The 15,042-nt window shown below is 53.9% G+C and overlaps 1 protein-coding gene across 3 annotated transcripts; it reads right to left on the minus strand.

Moving 5' to 3' along the window:
* Positions 1 to 774: 774 nt before the first annotated feature.
* On the minus strand, positions 775 to 12,566 carry DNAL4 (dynein axonemal light chain 4). Of its 3 annotated transcripts, none has more exons than XM_034644014.1 (5): positions 12,463 to 12,560; positions 5,288 to 5,476; positions 4,979 to 5,187; positions 3,229 to 3,312; positions 775 to 1,927 (listed from the first exon to the last, which is right to left on the minus strand). In XM_034644014.1, the coding sequence occupies exons 3-5, from the start codon at positions 5,045 to 5,047 to the stop codon at positions 1,763 to 1,765; spliced, it is 318 nt and encodes a 105-aa protein (XP_034499905.1). In that variant the 5' UTR covers positions 5,048 to 5,187; positions 5,288 to 5,476; positions 12,463 to 12,560; the 3' UTR covers positions 775 to 1,762. The 3 variants fall into 3 exon arrangements, with proteins under 3 accessions (XP_034499905.1, XP_034499907.1, XP_034499906.1); XM_034644016.1 differs by having other exon boundaries at positions 5,288 to 5,353; positions 12,463 to 12,549; XM_034644015.1 differs by lacking the exon at positions 5,288 to 5,476 and having other exon boundaries at positions 12,463 to 12,566.
* Positions 12,567 to 15,042: the final 2,476 nt, after the last annotated feature.

Genomic DNA, 15,042 nt, shown 5'->3' on the forward strand with positions numbered 1-15,042 from the left:
ACCCCAGGCCCGAGTGTCCTAGGAGGGCTGTCTCAGGAAGGCTGCGGAGGACAGACTGCCCCAGCTCTGCCCAGCATTTTAGGGTCTGAGACTTGAACTGAGGGGCCGGCCCGAGTAGAAGGGGCTTCGCAGTCCCACAGTGTGCCCCCCTCATCCTCAAATTCCTTCTGCCTCCTGAGTCTTTACTCCCACCTCCTCTTGGCCTGGGGCAGCCCCTCCCCCAGGGAAGCCACGTCCCCCTTCAAGAGTCGCTTTCGCCAGAGACCCCCCTCACTCCCCGGGCTGGGCGTGGAGGTGCCCCTTCCTCCTGAGGGAGGGCCCCTGGCCTATCTTCGGTCACATTACTTTTCCTGTCCGGTTGAAACAAGCGGGTTCAAGTGTTCCTCCGCTCCAGACCACTGCAGACCGTGAGCGACGGAGGGCAGGGTTTGTGGCTTTCCCATCTCTGTGTCCCTGCCCCTGGAGCCTGGCCCTCAACAGCCCTTGAATGAACAGCTTTGAACTCAAACTCTATCATGTGAGGCTGAAAACGTCTTTATGGCCATGGCAGCTTAGTCTGGCCACCGAGGGTGTCTCGCTCAGTGCCTGCGTGGCCCCAGCGACGGCCCGCAGTCCCCATCTGGGACGCAATGGTGAGGGGGCAGGGCCCGGGCGAGCAGGGCTGTGCCTGGGCACAGGTTCCAGAAGACTCCCTGGGCTCCTGGGACCCATCACAGCCTGAGGAGCCTGAGCCCATCCCCCCGCCCCAGAACCCGAAGAGGCTGTAGATCGAGGTCCGTTTTTGGTCACTTTAATTGTAAAAACCAAGACATTATATAAATAAGACCGCTGTGTAAAATAGGGTTCACCCTTCTACTAAAACCCTTCTCCCCCCGCTCACAAAAGAATATAGAAAACCCAGCAGAGATAAGAAGTACAAATCAGCATGCGGTCCCTGATGAGAAGTAGCCGACAGGCAGGATTCCCTGCCGAAACAGGCCTGGGGGGAGTGCACTCCTGGCCCGGGAGCCTCGCGAGGCTCAGCGACGCCCACACCCTCTGTCTCCCCACACCCTCTGCCTCGGTTACCAAGTGCAGGGGTGGAGGCCATACTAAAGGTCCCGGCCTGGCGGCTGGGGAGGGAGGGAGAACGGGGGAAGGCTGCTCGGTCCTCATGCCAAAGCCGGGGACTAGGGAGCTACTGGCCCAACGAGATGCAGTGGTTCGTTCGGCCTGGGATCAGACTGGGGAAGGGACTTCTGGGGAGTCACCACTTCTCCAGAGGACAAGAGGAGACGCTGCCAGTGTCCCTTGAGAGGACAGGCTCCTCCTGGGGCCATCTGCCTCCGGCCAGTAAAGACCAGGACAGTGGGCAGCTGCCAGCAGTGCTGGGGGTGGACAGGCGGGGGTCCCGGGAGGCAAGGGGAGAGCAGCCCCCAAGAGAGGTGGGGCTGGCATGTCCTGGTGAGAAAAATTCCACCTCCCCGCCCTCCTACCCTGTCCCGCTTCCCACCCCTCCCCTGCATCGAGACCACAGCCTGCTCTCCCCTTCACACGCCGGGAGCCTGGGGAAAGAGAGGTCCACACACGCACACGCTGGGCGTGACTCAGAAACTTGCACGGAAGGGCGAAAGGAAAGACCCCAGACTCTCCTCTGAAAAACCAGGAGCTGCCTGGGGCTGCTCCCCATCCCCGAGGGACAGGGACGAGGGACAGGACGAGGGATGAGGGATGAGGGACGGCAGGAAGAGGCCCCGCAGGGGGCAGGGACTGGGGGGCAGCGTCAGGAGCACTTCCAGACGCACACGGCCAGGGTCCCCCCGAAGTACAGGTAAAGGAGACTCTTCACCTCGTGTGTGATCTCAAACCCAAAGCCCTCGCCGATGACCACGTGCCAGGATGAGCCGAACTTCTTGTCCATCGTCTCCTTGATCATCTTGGCAGCGCTCTGGAATGAAGAGGACGCTCGTCAGCGGGGGAGACAGGGGGCATGAGTCAATCCCGTCTCTGGGAATCTTGGCAAGAGAAGAGCCTGTTGCCCTACTGCTGTTCTCCTGCTCCCGGAACCTTCAGGAAGGGTTTCCACACTGGCGCACCCTGCTAGGGGCTCTTACACAGGGATGGAAGAACAGACATGACCCCACCTGTCGAGAAGACACCGGTGAGGGAGGGGAAGCAGACACCGGACTGCAGACAGAGCCGGGGGTCCGAGTTCCGGCTCTGCCACTGAGCGCTTGTCTCTGGTGTCCACAGCGCCGGGCTGTGCTCAGGACCCCACGCGGGAACGCGCCCGACAGCACCCCGCAGACTGTATGTGGATCGTCCTCACTGCCAGCTGACAGCTTTTTCAGGGAACAGAGAGACTTTTCCCTAATGGGTTTGGGGGGCTCCTGGAAGGGAAGCTGGGCTGCTTCCCTCCGTTACAGCAACAGCCCCCACGCCTTCCTGCGCTGGCTCTTTCAGAAGCTTCTTTTGAGAAGAAGTCTGGGGGGGGGGCATAGGACCCAGCCTCAGAGGGCGAGCCCCACGCTCAGGTGTGCGCTGAGCACCACGGCGAGCCAGGCGCCTGGCCCGCACCACCTCAGCGCACACGTCCTCACGAGTGCCCAGCGGGGACGGGCATCTGATTCCCCTTACAGACTAGGACACCAAGGCTCAGAGATGAGAAATGGCTCGTCCAAGGTCAAAGAGCTAGGAAGGGCTGCAGACAGCATTGGAACTGGGGCCTGGCTGGCCCAAAGCGCAGCCTCTCATCGGCCAGGGTCTGCCTCCCCATCGGCCACCACGATACTGACTTTCTCACTCATCATCAGCCTGATGAATGATGTTCCCACGTCAATGCTTATTGGCCACATCCCCAGCACCTAGAACAGTGACTGCAATGGAGATGGCATTTCACATCTTTTCTCAATGGATGAATGGATACATGAATGAATGACTGGCCGGGCCCTGTTCTCCACTGGGATGGAGCCAAGGGGTAAGCTTATCGGGCGGGGTGCCTGAGGCAGGGCACACAGGCAGGGGCGGCACGGAGAGCCCTCTAGGGCTGGGCGCGACCAGCAGACCAGTGCCCAGAGACAGCACCAGCCCCTTCCCTTCCTGGCCTTCCTCCGGCTTCGAACACTTTGAAGGAAGGCGCTAGCCAGCTCCCAGTAGGAGTCTCTGGAGCTGGACTGGGGCCGGGGGCCACTTGATTCACCCACGGGGGTCACCAAAGGCACAAGAGGCCACCTGTACCGATGGCAATACCTCGTTGTTGTTGGAGAATTTCTCACAGGCCGTGACACACAGCTCCATGGTCTCCACTCGCATCTCCTCTGGCATGTCCGAGTGCTAGAGACAGGGCAGGGGGACAAACAGAGAGAGGCTTAGCCCGCCACCTGGCCTTCTGGGCTGGCCTCTCTGTCCCAAGCTTAAGGCATGGACACTGGGGAACTGCCCTGGCACAGCCCAGAGGGGGGACCCATCTCCGGACTCGGGGCGTGCAGCTGGGGGTGAGCAGAGGGCATGGAATCCAGTGGAACCAAGCGGGCTCTAACAGCTGGGCCCCCCTGCAAGGGCATGAAGCTCCATCAGCATTGCGTTCCAGCCAGCAGCCACGGGGAAGCAGGCTGGCCCCGGGCAGGAGAGGATGCGACTTACGGAAACAGTTTAGAAGTGGCCCCAGAACACAACTGGATCTCACCCCAAAAGCCTGAAGAGACAGCTTGGCTGCTCTCGAAGTCTCCCGCTCTTTCCTGCCTCTGGCCGTTCCTTCTCATTCACTTTGCTGGGTCCCCCTCCTCCTCCTGATTGCGGGACGGTCCTGGGCTCCGTCTCCACTCTCTCTCTTCTCCAGCAGTTTCCTCTCTAGCAGATGCCACCCTGTCCTGTGGACTTGTCTCTCGTCTACATGGGGAGGGTTCCCACATTTTCATTCCCAGCTACAACCTCTTTTTGGGGCTCCAGACTCCTATGTGCAACCGTCTACTTGACAAGCTCACTGAGAAGTCTAAAAGATAACTTTACTCTTCCTCCATCTTCCTTCTCTTGGTAATTGACACCATCTTCTTTCCTAAGTTCTGGAAAAAACCAACCCTGGAAGCTATCTTGACTATCATGTGTCCTTGTACCTGGCACCCAAGGTGTCAGTGAGTTCTACTGCCCTGACCTTCAAGATCTGTCCTGAGTGTAACCACTCACGACCATCTCCACACCACAACCTGGACCCAGTCCCCCCCTCATCTCTCTGGGTCCCTGCAGTAGTGTCCTCACTGGTATCCCCAGTTCCACTCTGGTCCCCGAAAATCCATTCTCCTTAAAACAGCTGGAGTGAGGTTTTAAAAACATCAAACAGATCACATTACTCCTCTGTTTAAAACATCCACTGTTCGCCTTTGAACTCAGGATAGAATTCACATTTGTCACCATGTCTGTCGGGGTGGCTGGCCTGCTGTGAGGTCTGGCCTGCTGTCACTCTGGCCCTCACATCCCGCCACCCATTTCGGCACTCTGATCCTTCTGTTCCTCCAAAATGTGGAGCTCAAGCCTACCTTGGGTTTTCTGTGCTCGCCGTTTCCCCTGCTACGAATGTTCTTTCCCAGATATCCTCAAGGCTATCTCCCCAACTTTATTCAAGTCAGAGATCAGAGAACTCTTTCCAGAAGCTAACCTCTCCTCTCTAGCCCCATACACCTGCTTTATTTTTCCTTAGAGCACTAATTACCTGAGTTATGTCCCTTAAGCCTCCCTTTCATGTGGCCCAGGCCTCTGTCTTGTTCAAAGCTACATCCACAGTGCCTAGAACAGTGCCCAACACGTGGCAGGTGGCCTAAGGAAAGACTTGTTGGATGAATGAATGGATGACGAATGAAGCGCTGTCAACTTCCGGACCTCGAGATCTGAGTCTGCCGAGCCCTTCACTTCCTCCCCCTGCAGTCCTGCAGGGAACGAGCTCCTTGCCTCACTCCGAGGCTGGCGAGCCCAGCCAGCCGCCCTGCCTCGCTCCCCTGAGGCTTACCCTGACCAGAGGGAAGGTCTGCAGTCGCTTATAATCAGCCTCCTCTTTCTTCCCTTCTGTTTCTCCCATGATCCTTCCACCGTGACCACTGGAGGGAGAGAGCGGGGCTTTCGGGAGGTGCTGCCCTGGCAGTAAGACACGCCCGGCAGATTCGGGAAGCAGGCCCTGCCAACTGGGTGGGAGCAGAAAATGTCTTTCCTCTAGGGGTGCTGTAGAAAACAGGAAAAACCAGGAGAAAGAGTTGGCTTTAACCCCATGCATCACAAATTAGAAATGTCTCGCTGACAGTGTGACACCGCCCCGTCCTACCTCCTCCACATCCTTTTCCAAATGGCCAGCAAGTCTGCAGACGGGAGGATGAGTCAACACGAGCTGCTGGGGCCGGTAAGAACACACTGGTATGCTGCTAGAAGCCCACACCGTCATTATCAAGACAAATACTGACTGCGGGCCAGGCCGAGGATGGAGCTGGAGCTCGCGATTGACAGATGCAGCACTCTGCAGGGACACGAGTGTGCGCGGTCCTCACTGCCCCGCACACGTGGTTAGAAAGCTAAACGTCAAGGTCGACAATCCTGGGCTTATGCAAGCAAGTACCTCCTTCCACAGGTCCCTGATGTGCAGAAGGACCGGGAGCAGTGGTGCTCCGTGTCCTCCTGGGTGTGCCTGGCTCCCAGCTCAGGCCTCCCTGTCCCGTCTGGCTGGTCCAGAAGGTATAAGGCCTGGGCATTAGTGCTGGTTCTACTGTTCACCAGCAGCATGGCCTGGGGCCTCAGATGCCTCATCAGTAACACGGGGGTAGTCACATTTCTCTCTTGGGGGCTGTAACAGACCAGATGAGACAATGTGTGCAAAGCGGCTAACACAGGGCCCGGCACGTGGCCACACATATGAGAGAATGTGCGTGCATATGAACACAGAGGTATAAAGCCTAATACGTATGTTTGGATTCTTTTTTTTCTTTCCCAATTTAGTTATGTAATAACAGATGGGACTTTTCCTAAAGAGAGGAGCCTGGATCCTAAATGTCTGGGAGCATTGCTAGAAATCCTGGTGTTTCTCTTTATTTGACAATTCCATTTTTCCTGTAATTCAAAGGACTTTTTCATCTCAGGAGTACTAATCCAGGGCGCCTGGGTGGCTCAGTTGGTAAAGCGTCTGCCTTCGGCTCAGGTCATGATCGCAGGGTCCTGGGATCGGGCCGTGCATCGGGCTCCTGGCTCAGCGCGGAGTCTGCCTCTTCCTCTGCCCCTCCTCCCAACTCATACTTGCTCTCTCTCAAAAATAAAAAAACAACAAAAAGAAGTACTGATCTAAATTCATACAAACCACCGTGCTGTGAACCCTGTTTAACCATCCGCACTGGACAAACACAGCCCGATAATGTTACACCAGCACATCTCATGGTTCTGAACAGGCTTGTTTTCACGGCACAGCCATCGAAGCCAGAAGATGCCCAGCAGAGTAACTATGGGTGACATCTGCTAGATTTCCGGTCCCCAGCACCCCACTGCTGCAGCGACCCCATGGCGGAGGCCAGCACGAACGGAGGCCTGAAGCCGTTACTCCGTTGGCCCGAGGCCTCAGCAAGAGAGCAGCAGGGCTGGGGTCTGACTCCGGCCCGGTCCCCGATGTGGGCCGTCACAGCGCCGACACACGGGAGGCGCCCACGAAACGAGCCTCCAGCCAGCCGCCACCACCGGTGCGGCTCCTGTGACCCCAGCCGTGAAGCACACGTTTGCTGTCTGGCCGTCGGTGACCACTGTTCTAACGCGAACTCAACCCTTGTGCGGCCGAGAGCTGAGCTGTCTGTGCACTTTCCCTGGGCCGTGCCCTCAATTTTCTCCCTCTCTCTGCGGCCTAAGAAGCCATCTGCGCCACCCCATTTGGTGGGCTCCCTCGCACCAGGCTGGACCAACCCCACCACCTGATTTCCCGGGAGACAGACGGCTCCTCTGATCTCATCAAGCCCCGGCATTTGGAGCACTCGGATATTAGCAATTTTTGGCTCTCCGTGGAAGCCGGCAAACGACCAGGCGCCCCCTCCTTGTACTTTCTGCTCCTGCTTCTTATTTCACAAAATCCAGTGACTCATTTGGTCTTTGCTCACTAATGTTAAGGTCCATCTCCAATTGCATCCTGTCCTCCCGGCGTTCACCAAAGCCACGTGCTTGCCACCCCCTCCAGGCCATCAAGGTGTGACAGGGGTGGCGGCCGCAGCGATGATCAGAGGCTAAGGGCTTTAAGGTTTGTTGACTTCCCAAGATTTTCAGCTGAAAACGCGGAACCGGGCCTCTCCCACCTCAATATTTCAATTTGTCCAATTCCTCCTCGGCGCTCACCAGTGCTGGCCCGGAGTGGCCCGGAAGCGAATCCAGAGGTGAGCGCACACACGCTGCTAGGATTTTGTGGATGGAGAACATGGAATCCTGATGAAACAGGACTCAGGTATTACCAAAGTCTATTCTTCAGGAACAAAGGCGGAAAAGCCACTGGGACAGGTATTTTTTGGAGGCAGGGGAGGCCAGGGAACCATGAGGCAGAGTATTTAGGCTTGAATGCCCGTTTTATAACCAAAATGAATTCCGCTCTCTCCCTTGCTTTGTAGCCTTGGGCAAGTAACTGAATCTGAGCCTTGGTTTCCTCCTCTGTGAAATGGGAGAGACCCGTCTCCTCGTTCTTAGGGATCCATCGTGAGCACTGATTAGAGGCCTGGGAGCATCTGGAAACGGCAAAGGTCTGCACGCTCTTCTCACTGCGCGGCTCTTACGGCTGCCCTGCCATTAGCCAGGACTTCATCCACATTATTCAAGCATGTTTATTAAGGACCATAATTGCAAATGGCTTTTCTTAACCACTACCTGTACTTCTGGGGATCCAAAAGGGATGAGACTTACAGAATAAAAAGGAACAGTTATAGATGACGTGCTTCCAAATACAGAAAGGTAGGAGAATCTTTTATGATGCTGTATCATTATGGTACAGCTACAGTCATTCAGCCGCGATTTAAGACCCGGCTGGAAGAACGCTACCAAAAATAGCGGACCCAGAAGCTCTAATAACCGTATCAATCTTCAATGCAAATAAGCGTGTGCCTGACAGCTCCAGGCCAGAAAGAAGTCCCATCAGGCCTAAAAGAGAGCCCTTTAATAATGCAAGTGTGCCCATGGCCAGGGTCCTTGGATCTGCTGGGTACCAGTCCCAGGACGTCCTGGTACATCAGGCCGGTGAGAGCCGTGTCCTCTCTCCGGCCCCCTGTTCTCCTCCTGGACCAAGGGCGCCTCTGCATGCTTTACCCAATCTCGCCCATGTCTGCTGCGAGGCTTCTCCCAGGCAACAGGGGGCATGGACAGGGCTCTTCCTGTCATCACCTTGAGACAGCCAGTGCCCCTGTCCTGCTGTCTGTGCCTTGCTCTTTGGTGACACTGACCTCAGTCCCTGTGTATTATTTTGTGTCTGAAGGATTTCGGAAGAATCCTGAAGAGGGCTAGGGGATGTGGGCAGGATGGAGGAGAAATAAAGGATTCTGGGAAATAAGGCCCAAAGTGTCTGCCCGCCCTCTGGGGGTACCCCCGGCCGCTCAATGCCCAGAACACTTCTGGCCTGTGGACCTCGGGGTGCCCCTGGTCACCACCACCGGGATCTGAGAGATGGGAGGACACCCTCAGAGCAGGACAGGGCGGTGGCTGGGTGCGGGCTCCACAGGCAGGTCCGGATTGACATCTCACGTCTCAGACAAGTGTTTCTCTCTCTGAGCCTTAGTTTTCTCACCAGGAAATTGGGATGAAGCACAGACTACGTCACAGTAAATATCAGCTCTTGTTACTGGTGCACTCGGAGGGGGACCTGCAACGTCTTTCTTCATACGCCAGCTCACGGAACATCCAGACATTCAGCCAAACAAACCAACACTTGCTGAGTTGTCACTCTGCAAACCATGGTATTAGCAAGGACGGACGAAAGTCACAAGGAAATTCTGCAGCACAAGTTGGGGCCAGCGCTAGTGGTGTGGGTACACTGGGTTTTCACATTCCTTGTCTCGTTTCACCCCACAACAACCTGTGGGGACAGCATCCACACCCGTTCTCAGATGAGGCACCTGGGGTTCAGAGAGGTTTGGGGGCTGGCTCCAGGGTACACAGCCAGCAATGACGGAGCCCGGATCCAAACCCACACCTACTTTTCTGATTCTACCTTCTGTGCCTTTTCCCCAGTCACAAGCAAGTAGGAGACAGACAGAAATGCAAATAGCTTCAATTCTCAGCATCTCCCAGTCCAGCCACCTGTCCACGCACACCTCCTGCTTCCAGCCATATCCAGGATACACACTTGTGCACCTTGGTCACCCTCCCGCCCTTCCCGGCCACGTCTACCCTCTGTCTTCTGGCAAACACAGAGCAAAGCTGGCGAGGGGAGGAGAGAGCAACCTAAGGGCCCGGGGCCATTCATCCAAGATGGTGGTGAGGTCAGGAAACAACATGGACGATCTGGATTCCACAGATCAGTTTAGAAAGGGGGAAGCAAACACAGGATTGCATTTTTAAATTATGCTAAGCAAGAGCATTAAACACATTATCCACTATGAAGGAAGGTTTTAATAGTTACAAGGAGATGGTTGCAGAATAAAGGACAGTCCTCAGAGAAGACAATTACCTTTCACACACACGCATGTGCACGCGCGTGCACAACGCACACACACACGGGAAGTTGTTGCTGTTGCTCTTGTTTTTAACACTACCCTTATTTTTTCTGATTTTATTGCAGTCCAGTGAACACTTTTGCTGTGCCTTAGACTAAGGGGAGGGAGGGAAGACAAAGGAGGGAGGGGGAAGAGAAAGAGATGGAGAGATGAAGACATTTTCTTTATGTGTGACCTGATATAATAAACAATATTGACTCACATGGTACCCTCTCACCAACATACCCAAATGTGGATGAAATCCCAAACGTTTTTGTCAAGATACAAAGTACAGCAAAAAGTCATAACCATCACAGCTATTCGCTCTGCACAAGAACAGATGCTTCCCACAGACAGTGGATTACGCAGCTTCCCACCCCCCTTTCCCACTCAAGAGAACAGATTTGAATGTAGAGCCTAAGAATGACATTATTACAGAAATAAATTGGAGTTAGCACTGATTTATTATGTTTTTTATCATTCACGATTGCTAATTACCGGTGACATCTCACAACCAGTCACGACTTAGCAGTGTGTCGTGAGTCCAATCAATCACCCGAAGCTGAAAGGACCTTATCTATTCTCCTACCGATGCCCCAGAGTGCAAAGACCAGTGTCTGGCACATGGCAGAAGCCCATCAGATATCTACAGTGTGATTAAATTATATTTCATTTACCCCCTGGGAAGGGAGAGGACGTATCCAATCCATTCAATATTTATTGAACACTGACCTTGAGCAAGGCCACAGGATGGGTGTCCTACATACGGGATCTTATTTACTACCCCCCCCAATAACTCTGTTAGACGCTATTATGCCTACTTTTCTGGTGACCATGATGGCTGAGAAAAGGAGTGACTTTCTATCCAGCTAACAAATGGAGGAGCTAGGATTCCCTCAGGTATATAGGACTTCAAGACTGCTTTTTCAACGACTCCACTATAAGCAAGAGACAGTCTCTGCTTCCAAGGAGCTTACAATCTGAAAGACCAACACACATACACAAGGAACCAACTATGGTTCATGGCAGAAAGCAGTACGTGCCACAAAGCAGATGCAGGGCAGAGGGAGGAGAATTCTAGAAGGGGCAGGGTAGAGGACAGAAAGAAAAGCTCGGTGGAAGGGGCAGCATTTGAGTGGGAATCCTGGCAAGTGGACAAGGTGAGGAAGACCTCTCTGCAGAGAGATGAGCAAACACAGTGATATCCAACCAGAAAGCTCAAAGCATTTCCAACGGTCCAGTTTGGCTAGAGGACAGAACCTGGCACAGGAGAAGGGAAAAAGAAGCCTGGGAAAAAATGCTGGGGTTGGGCTGGGAAAGTACAGAAGGGCTCTAACACCTAGGCTTGAGAAGTGGATATTTTTATTGGGGAACGAGAAGCCCTTTGGAGGTCTCTGGCGAGTTGGTGACATTGCATTGTTTTCAGGCGATTATTCTGGCGGGCTGGGTAAACAGGAAAGACTCGAGGTATGGACACCAGTTAGGAAGCTAGAGCACTGGCTCAGGGGACAGGCATTAAATACTTAAAGACTTGAGTCAGGATGGTAGCTTCAAGAATGCAGAAGATGTGAGGTCCTCGAGGAGGCAGAATCAGAGGAACTTGACAACCGCCTGAGTGTGAGGGGCATGGCAGAGGGAGGGAGGATGGCCACACCACTGAGAAACACAGGGCAAGTCAGGTGGAATGGACGGTCAGGTAAAGAAGTGGGCCAGTTTGATTTTGGAACTACTGAGTTTAAGTGGCTGGTGAGACATGCGAATGGAGGTGTCTTGTCAGGAAGAGGTAATCACCAAATCAAGGATCATCGGGTGCAGAAGGGAAGCTATCAGTCCAACCACCACAGCGATATAACTCACGCTACCCTCAGCCCCACCCCAAAGCATCCCTAACCCCTAAAGAAGCCCAGGAGAAAGATCAGAGCAGGAGCTCTGGATTTGAGGGTCACATGAAGAAATGACGGCTGACACTAAGGGTGCTGTTGACACTTCATAGAGGGGGAGAACGTGGGGAAGTAAGAGATAGAGGAAGTGAGGTAACACATACTAAATCCACACTGGAGTGGACTCTTCATACTTCGATTCCTATGTATCCTCAGAATTCCCCAAGGAGATGCCCTATTGTATCCTGATTTCATATATACTCAGCCTGGAGCCCAGGGAGGTTAGATAACTTGCTAAGGTCCTGTAATTGGGAATCCAAATTAGGTTTGCCAAGTTCTTTTCACTACACCCATGGGTAGCACATCCACAGGGAAGCCTACAGCTGGGTCAAAGAATCACATCCTAGACCGTCAGAGGCGAAGAGGCCTTAGAGATTATTCAATCCAACTTCTATTTACAGATGGGGGAAACTGAGGCCCAAAGAAGGAACTGACCAGCCTGGATTCCTAGCACGTCACCAACTGTCCATGTCAAATGATCTGGGCCAAGGCGATAGCGAGCACCCGTCCAGCCGCGGGAGTGGGAAATTACTCCACGAAATGTCGGGGGGAATCAAGGTCCTTGGGTGGGGGGGGAGGCGTTCGGGTTCGGAAGGATGGGGGACCGCGCAGCAGGACGGGGCATCAGGTGTGTGGGGGAAGGAGCAGCCCGCAGAGTCGCCACCGCTAATCTGTCACGGCCGAGTTCGCAGGTCCCCGAAGTGTGGGGGTGGGGGTTCGGAGGACCTGGGGCTGGGGACCAGAAGGCAGGAGACTGAGGTGGAGCCTCCGCGGTGGGCGAGGCCCCACCCATCCCGCGACGCCTCTCGGCCCCGCTTCGGGCCGGCCCTCCCCGCCCGGCTGCCCGCCGCGCCCCGGGGCCTCACCTGCTCCCGCGGGGGCCGGAGCCGGGGCCGCAGCTAGTGCACCCCCGCCAGGGTTGTCAAGGAGCGAAACAAGAGTGTCTTAGCAACAACAAGGAAGTCCTGCCCCCTCACCGGACGTTGACGGAAATTTCACTTTTTATTGGTAAATAGAAGTGTCGATCAATAGTAAAGGCCCCTACAACGTAAGGCTTGTACGGAAGGGGGCGTGGCTAGAGGCTAGGGAGGCGGAGCTTCAGTTATAGTCGTCTTAAGTGGGCCTGAGGAGCCGGCGGAGATACAGAAGTTCGCGTTTTAGAGAAACAAACTTTGAAGGGCGGTTATTACTTTGGGCGCTTCTTTAAGACTTTTGAAATTACAAATGCAATTTGTTGGCGTCCTGACACTAAGATACTGCTTCATTAGGATCTCAGAAGCCTAATAACAGCTAGCATTACAAAAACTAGGCTTTGCAAGGAGCATTTCGCCAGATTCTCACAATTTTTCAAGGTAGTGGTATTCGTAACCCCATCTGCACTAAGGTTCAGAGAGGTTAAGAAACGTGTTAAAGAAAAAATCAAACTAAAACTCCGTGAGATGGAACCAGGGCCTCTTTCCACTGTAGCGCCCTGGCCTAGGACTTCGTAGTCCATAGGAGACGTTGTACCATCGAATTTAAAGACACAGTTGTCCAGCGCATGCCTTTTCTTACATTTAGGAGGGGAAATTAATCCGAAAGCATTAGTACAACTAGGGAGAAGGGAAAGGCGGAGGGCGGCGGGGGGCGGGGCGGGGGAAGAACCTGCAGATTCAATTACTTGATTGGTGGATCAAAGGGTCAGTGGGGTGACTTCATAATTTAAACATTTCCTTTATCATGATGGGTATTTCAGGTGAAATCCCACTTGACATTCACTGGCACTTACTGGGAATTCAGCCCTGGCGGGATGCTGGTCATTCAGAGAAGAGTAAGATGAGGACCTTGGTTCCAGGGAAGACGCAGTCCAGTGAGGGGATAGCTGTGTCCACAAATAGAGAAGAAGACTTTATTCTACCTGTACTCTGGTACAGGGGTGGGCAAGGTGCTGGTTCTCTCCGAGGAAGGAGTAACTAACTCTCAGAGGAGGTGGAACTTGAGTTTGCTGTGTCTAAGATGACTAGTAGGCTAATGAGGGCGGGAGAGCACTGTTCGCTGGGGAACTGCCAGTGACTCCATGAAGCCTGGGTTCGAGGTGAATGTAGTACAGTGGGAGGTGACGGCGAAGAGGGTGGGGTTAAGATGCAGAGGGAAGTAGGGATCACCAGAGTCAGAACGGTTTTGAATGCCAAGTTTAGGGACTTGGGTATTCTCTGGGAGTGTTCCCTGGTGTTCTCCTGGGTGAGAGTGGGGAAAGTAGCTGTTGGAAGTTTCAAGTAGGGCAGAAAGATAGTCAGATCTGAGTCATGGGAAGATCAGTTGGGCGGTGAATATGGTGGAACGCGCTTGGAGTGGGTAGACAGAAGGAGGGCACAGTGGGTTTGGTTTTGAAATTTGGCAGCTTGAGGTGTGCTCGGCCCTTGCCGATTCCCAGATTGCCTTCCTGGTGCATTCTGAAGGTCCACGGAGTGTCTGACTCAGCCTCCAGATTTCCCCAATCCTGTTTGCCAAGTTTCTCCAGGAGATGGAAGTTGGCCTTTGAGGGGGATGAAGCTCTCGCCTCCGCCTCTCATCCAAACTTCTAAAAGGGGTCTACGTTTGCTGTCTTCTATTTCTCACCTCCTATTCAGTCTTCAGCCCACTGCAATCTGGATTCTACACCCACGCTGCCACCACCGAAATTACCTCTTCCATGGTTACCGGTGACCTCCTGAAGAGCGGAATCCAACAGATCTTTATCTTGCTGGACCCATCCCCTCTGCTGGTGTAAGCCTGTCGACCACACCTGTCTTCGTGAAATTCTCTACTCCAGAAATAGTGCCTGCAGAACTCTTTACAATGCAGATTCTAGGGCCCCATGGCATCAGAATAGTGAAGGGCAGGAATCTGTATTTGTCACAAGTGCCCCTGGTACACATTCACAGTTGAGAGTCACTGCTCTATCATCCGGGGCACGTCATTCTCCTGGATCTCCTCAAACCTCTCCTCCTTTCTGGCTCCTTTTTCCTTTGCTCTCTGTGCCCACCTTGACTCTATTTTCTTCTTACCAAGGGTCCCAAATTTCTTCTTACCCTAGGTCACATCCTCATCGGCAAGAGTTTCCCTTGGTCACACTTCCTAGGGTATTTACTGAAATTGAGGGTTGGTGCTTTGGGAACGCCCCTCTGGTGATTCCAAACCCTCCCAGGGAGTTAGGCCATCCCATGCTTATCTTTTGAGAGTTGCTGCCGTAAGTCTTGTCCTTTGGGGATCTCATCTACTCCCAGGGTTCCATTGTCAATGTCCTAGATTCTCATGGCTCTGTGTTTCTCTCTCCAGATTAGGCTTCTCACTGGACCTCCAGACCTAAATATCCAACTGGTCCTGGCCATCTCCACCAGAATGTCCCCCAAGCCCTTCAAAGTCAATGTGCCCCAAACTGAATCGATCATCTCCCTCACCTTGGTCTCCCTGTATCCCCCATCTCA

This window comes from Ailuropoda melanoleuca, chromosome 15 (genome assembly GCF_002007445.2).
Source record: "Ailuropoda melanoleuca isolate Jingjing chromosome 15, ASM200744v2, whole genome shotgun sequence".
Lineage (NCBI taxonomy): Eukaryota > Metazoa > Chordata > Mammalia > Carnivora > Ursidae > Ailuropoda > Ailuropoda melanoleuca.

Coding starts and splice junctions, on each gene's coding strand:
- DNAL4 (XM_034644015.1), bottom strand. CDS start 5,047: ATGGGAGAAACAGAAGGGAAGAAAGAGGAGGCTGATTATAAGCGACTG. Junction 3,313..4,978: donor AGACCTTCCCTCTGGTCAGG/GTAAGCCTCAGG, acceptor CCCTGTCTCTAG/CACTCGGACATGCCAGAGGA. Junction 1,928..3,228: donor AATTCTCCAACAACAACGAG/GTATTGCCATCG, acceptor TCTTCATTCCAG/AGCGCTGCCAAGATGATCAA.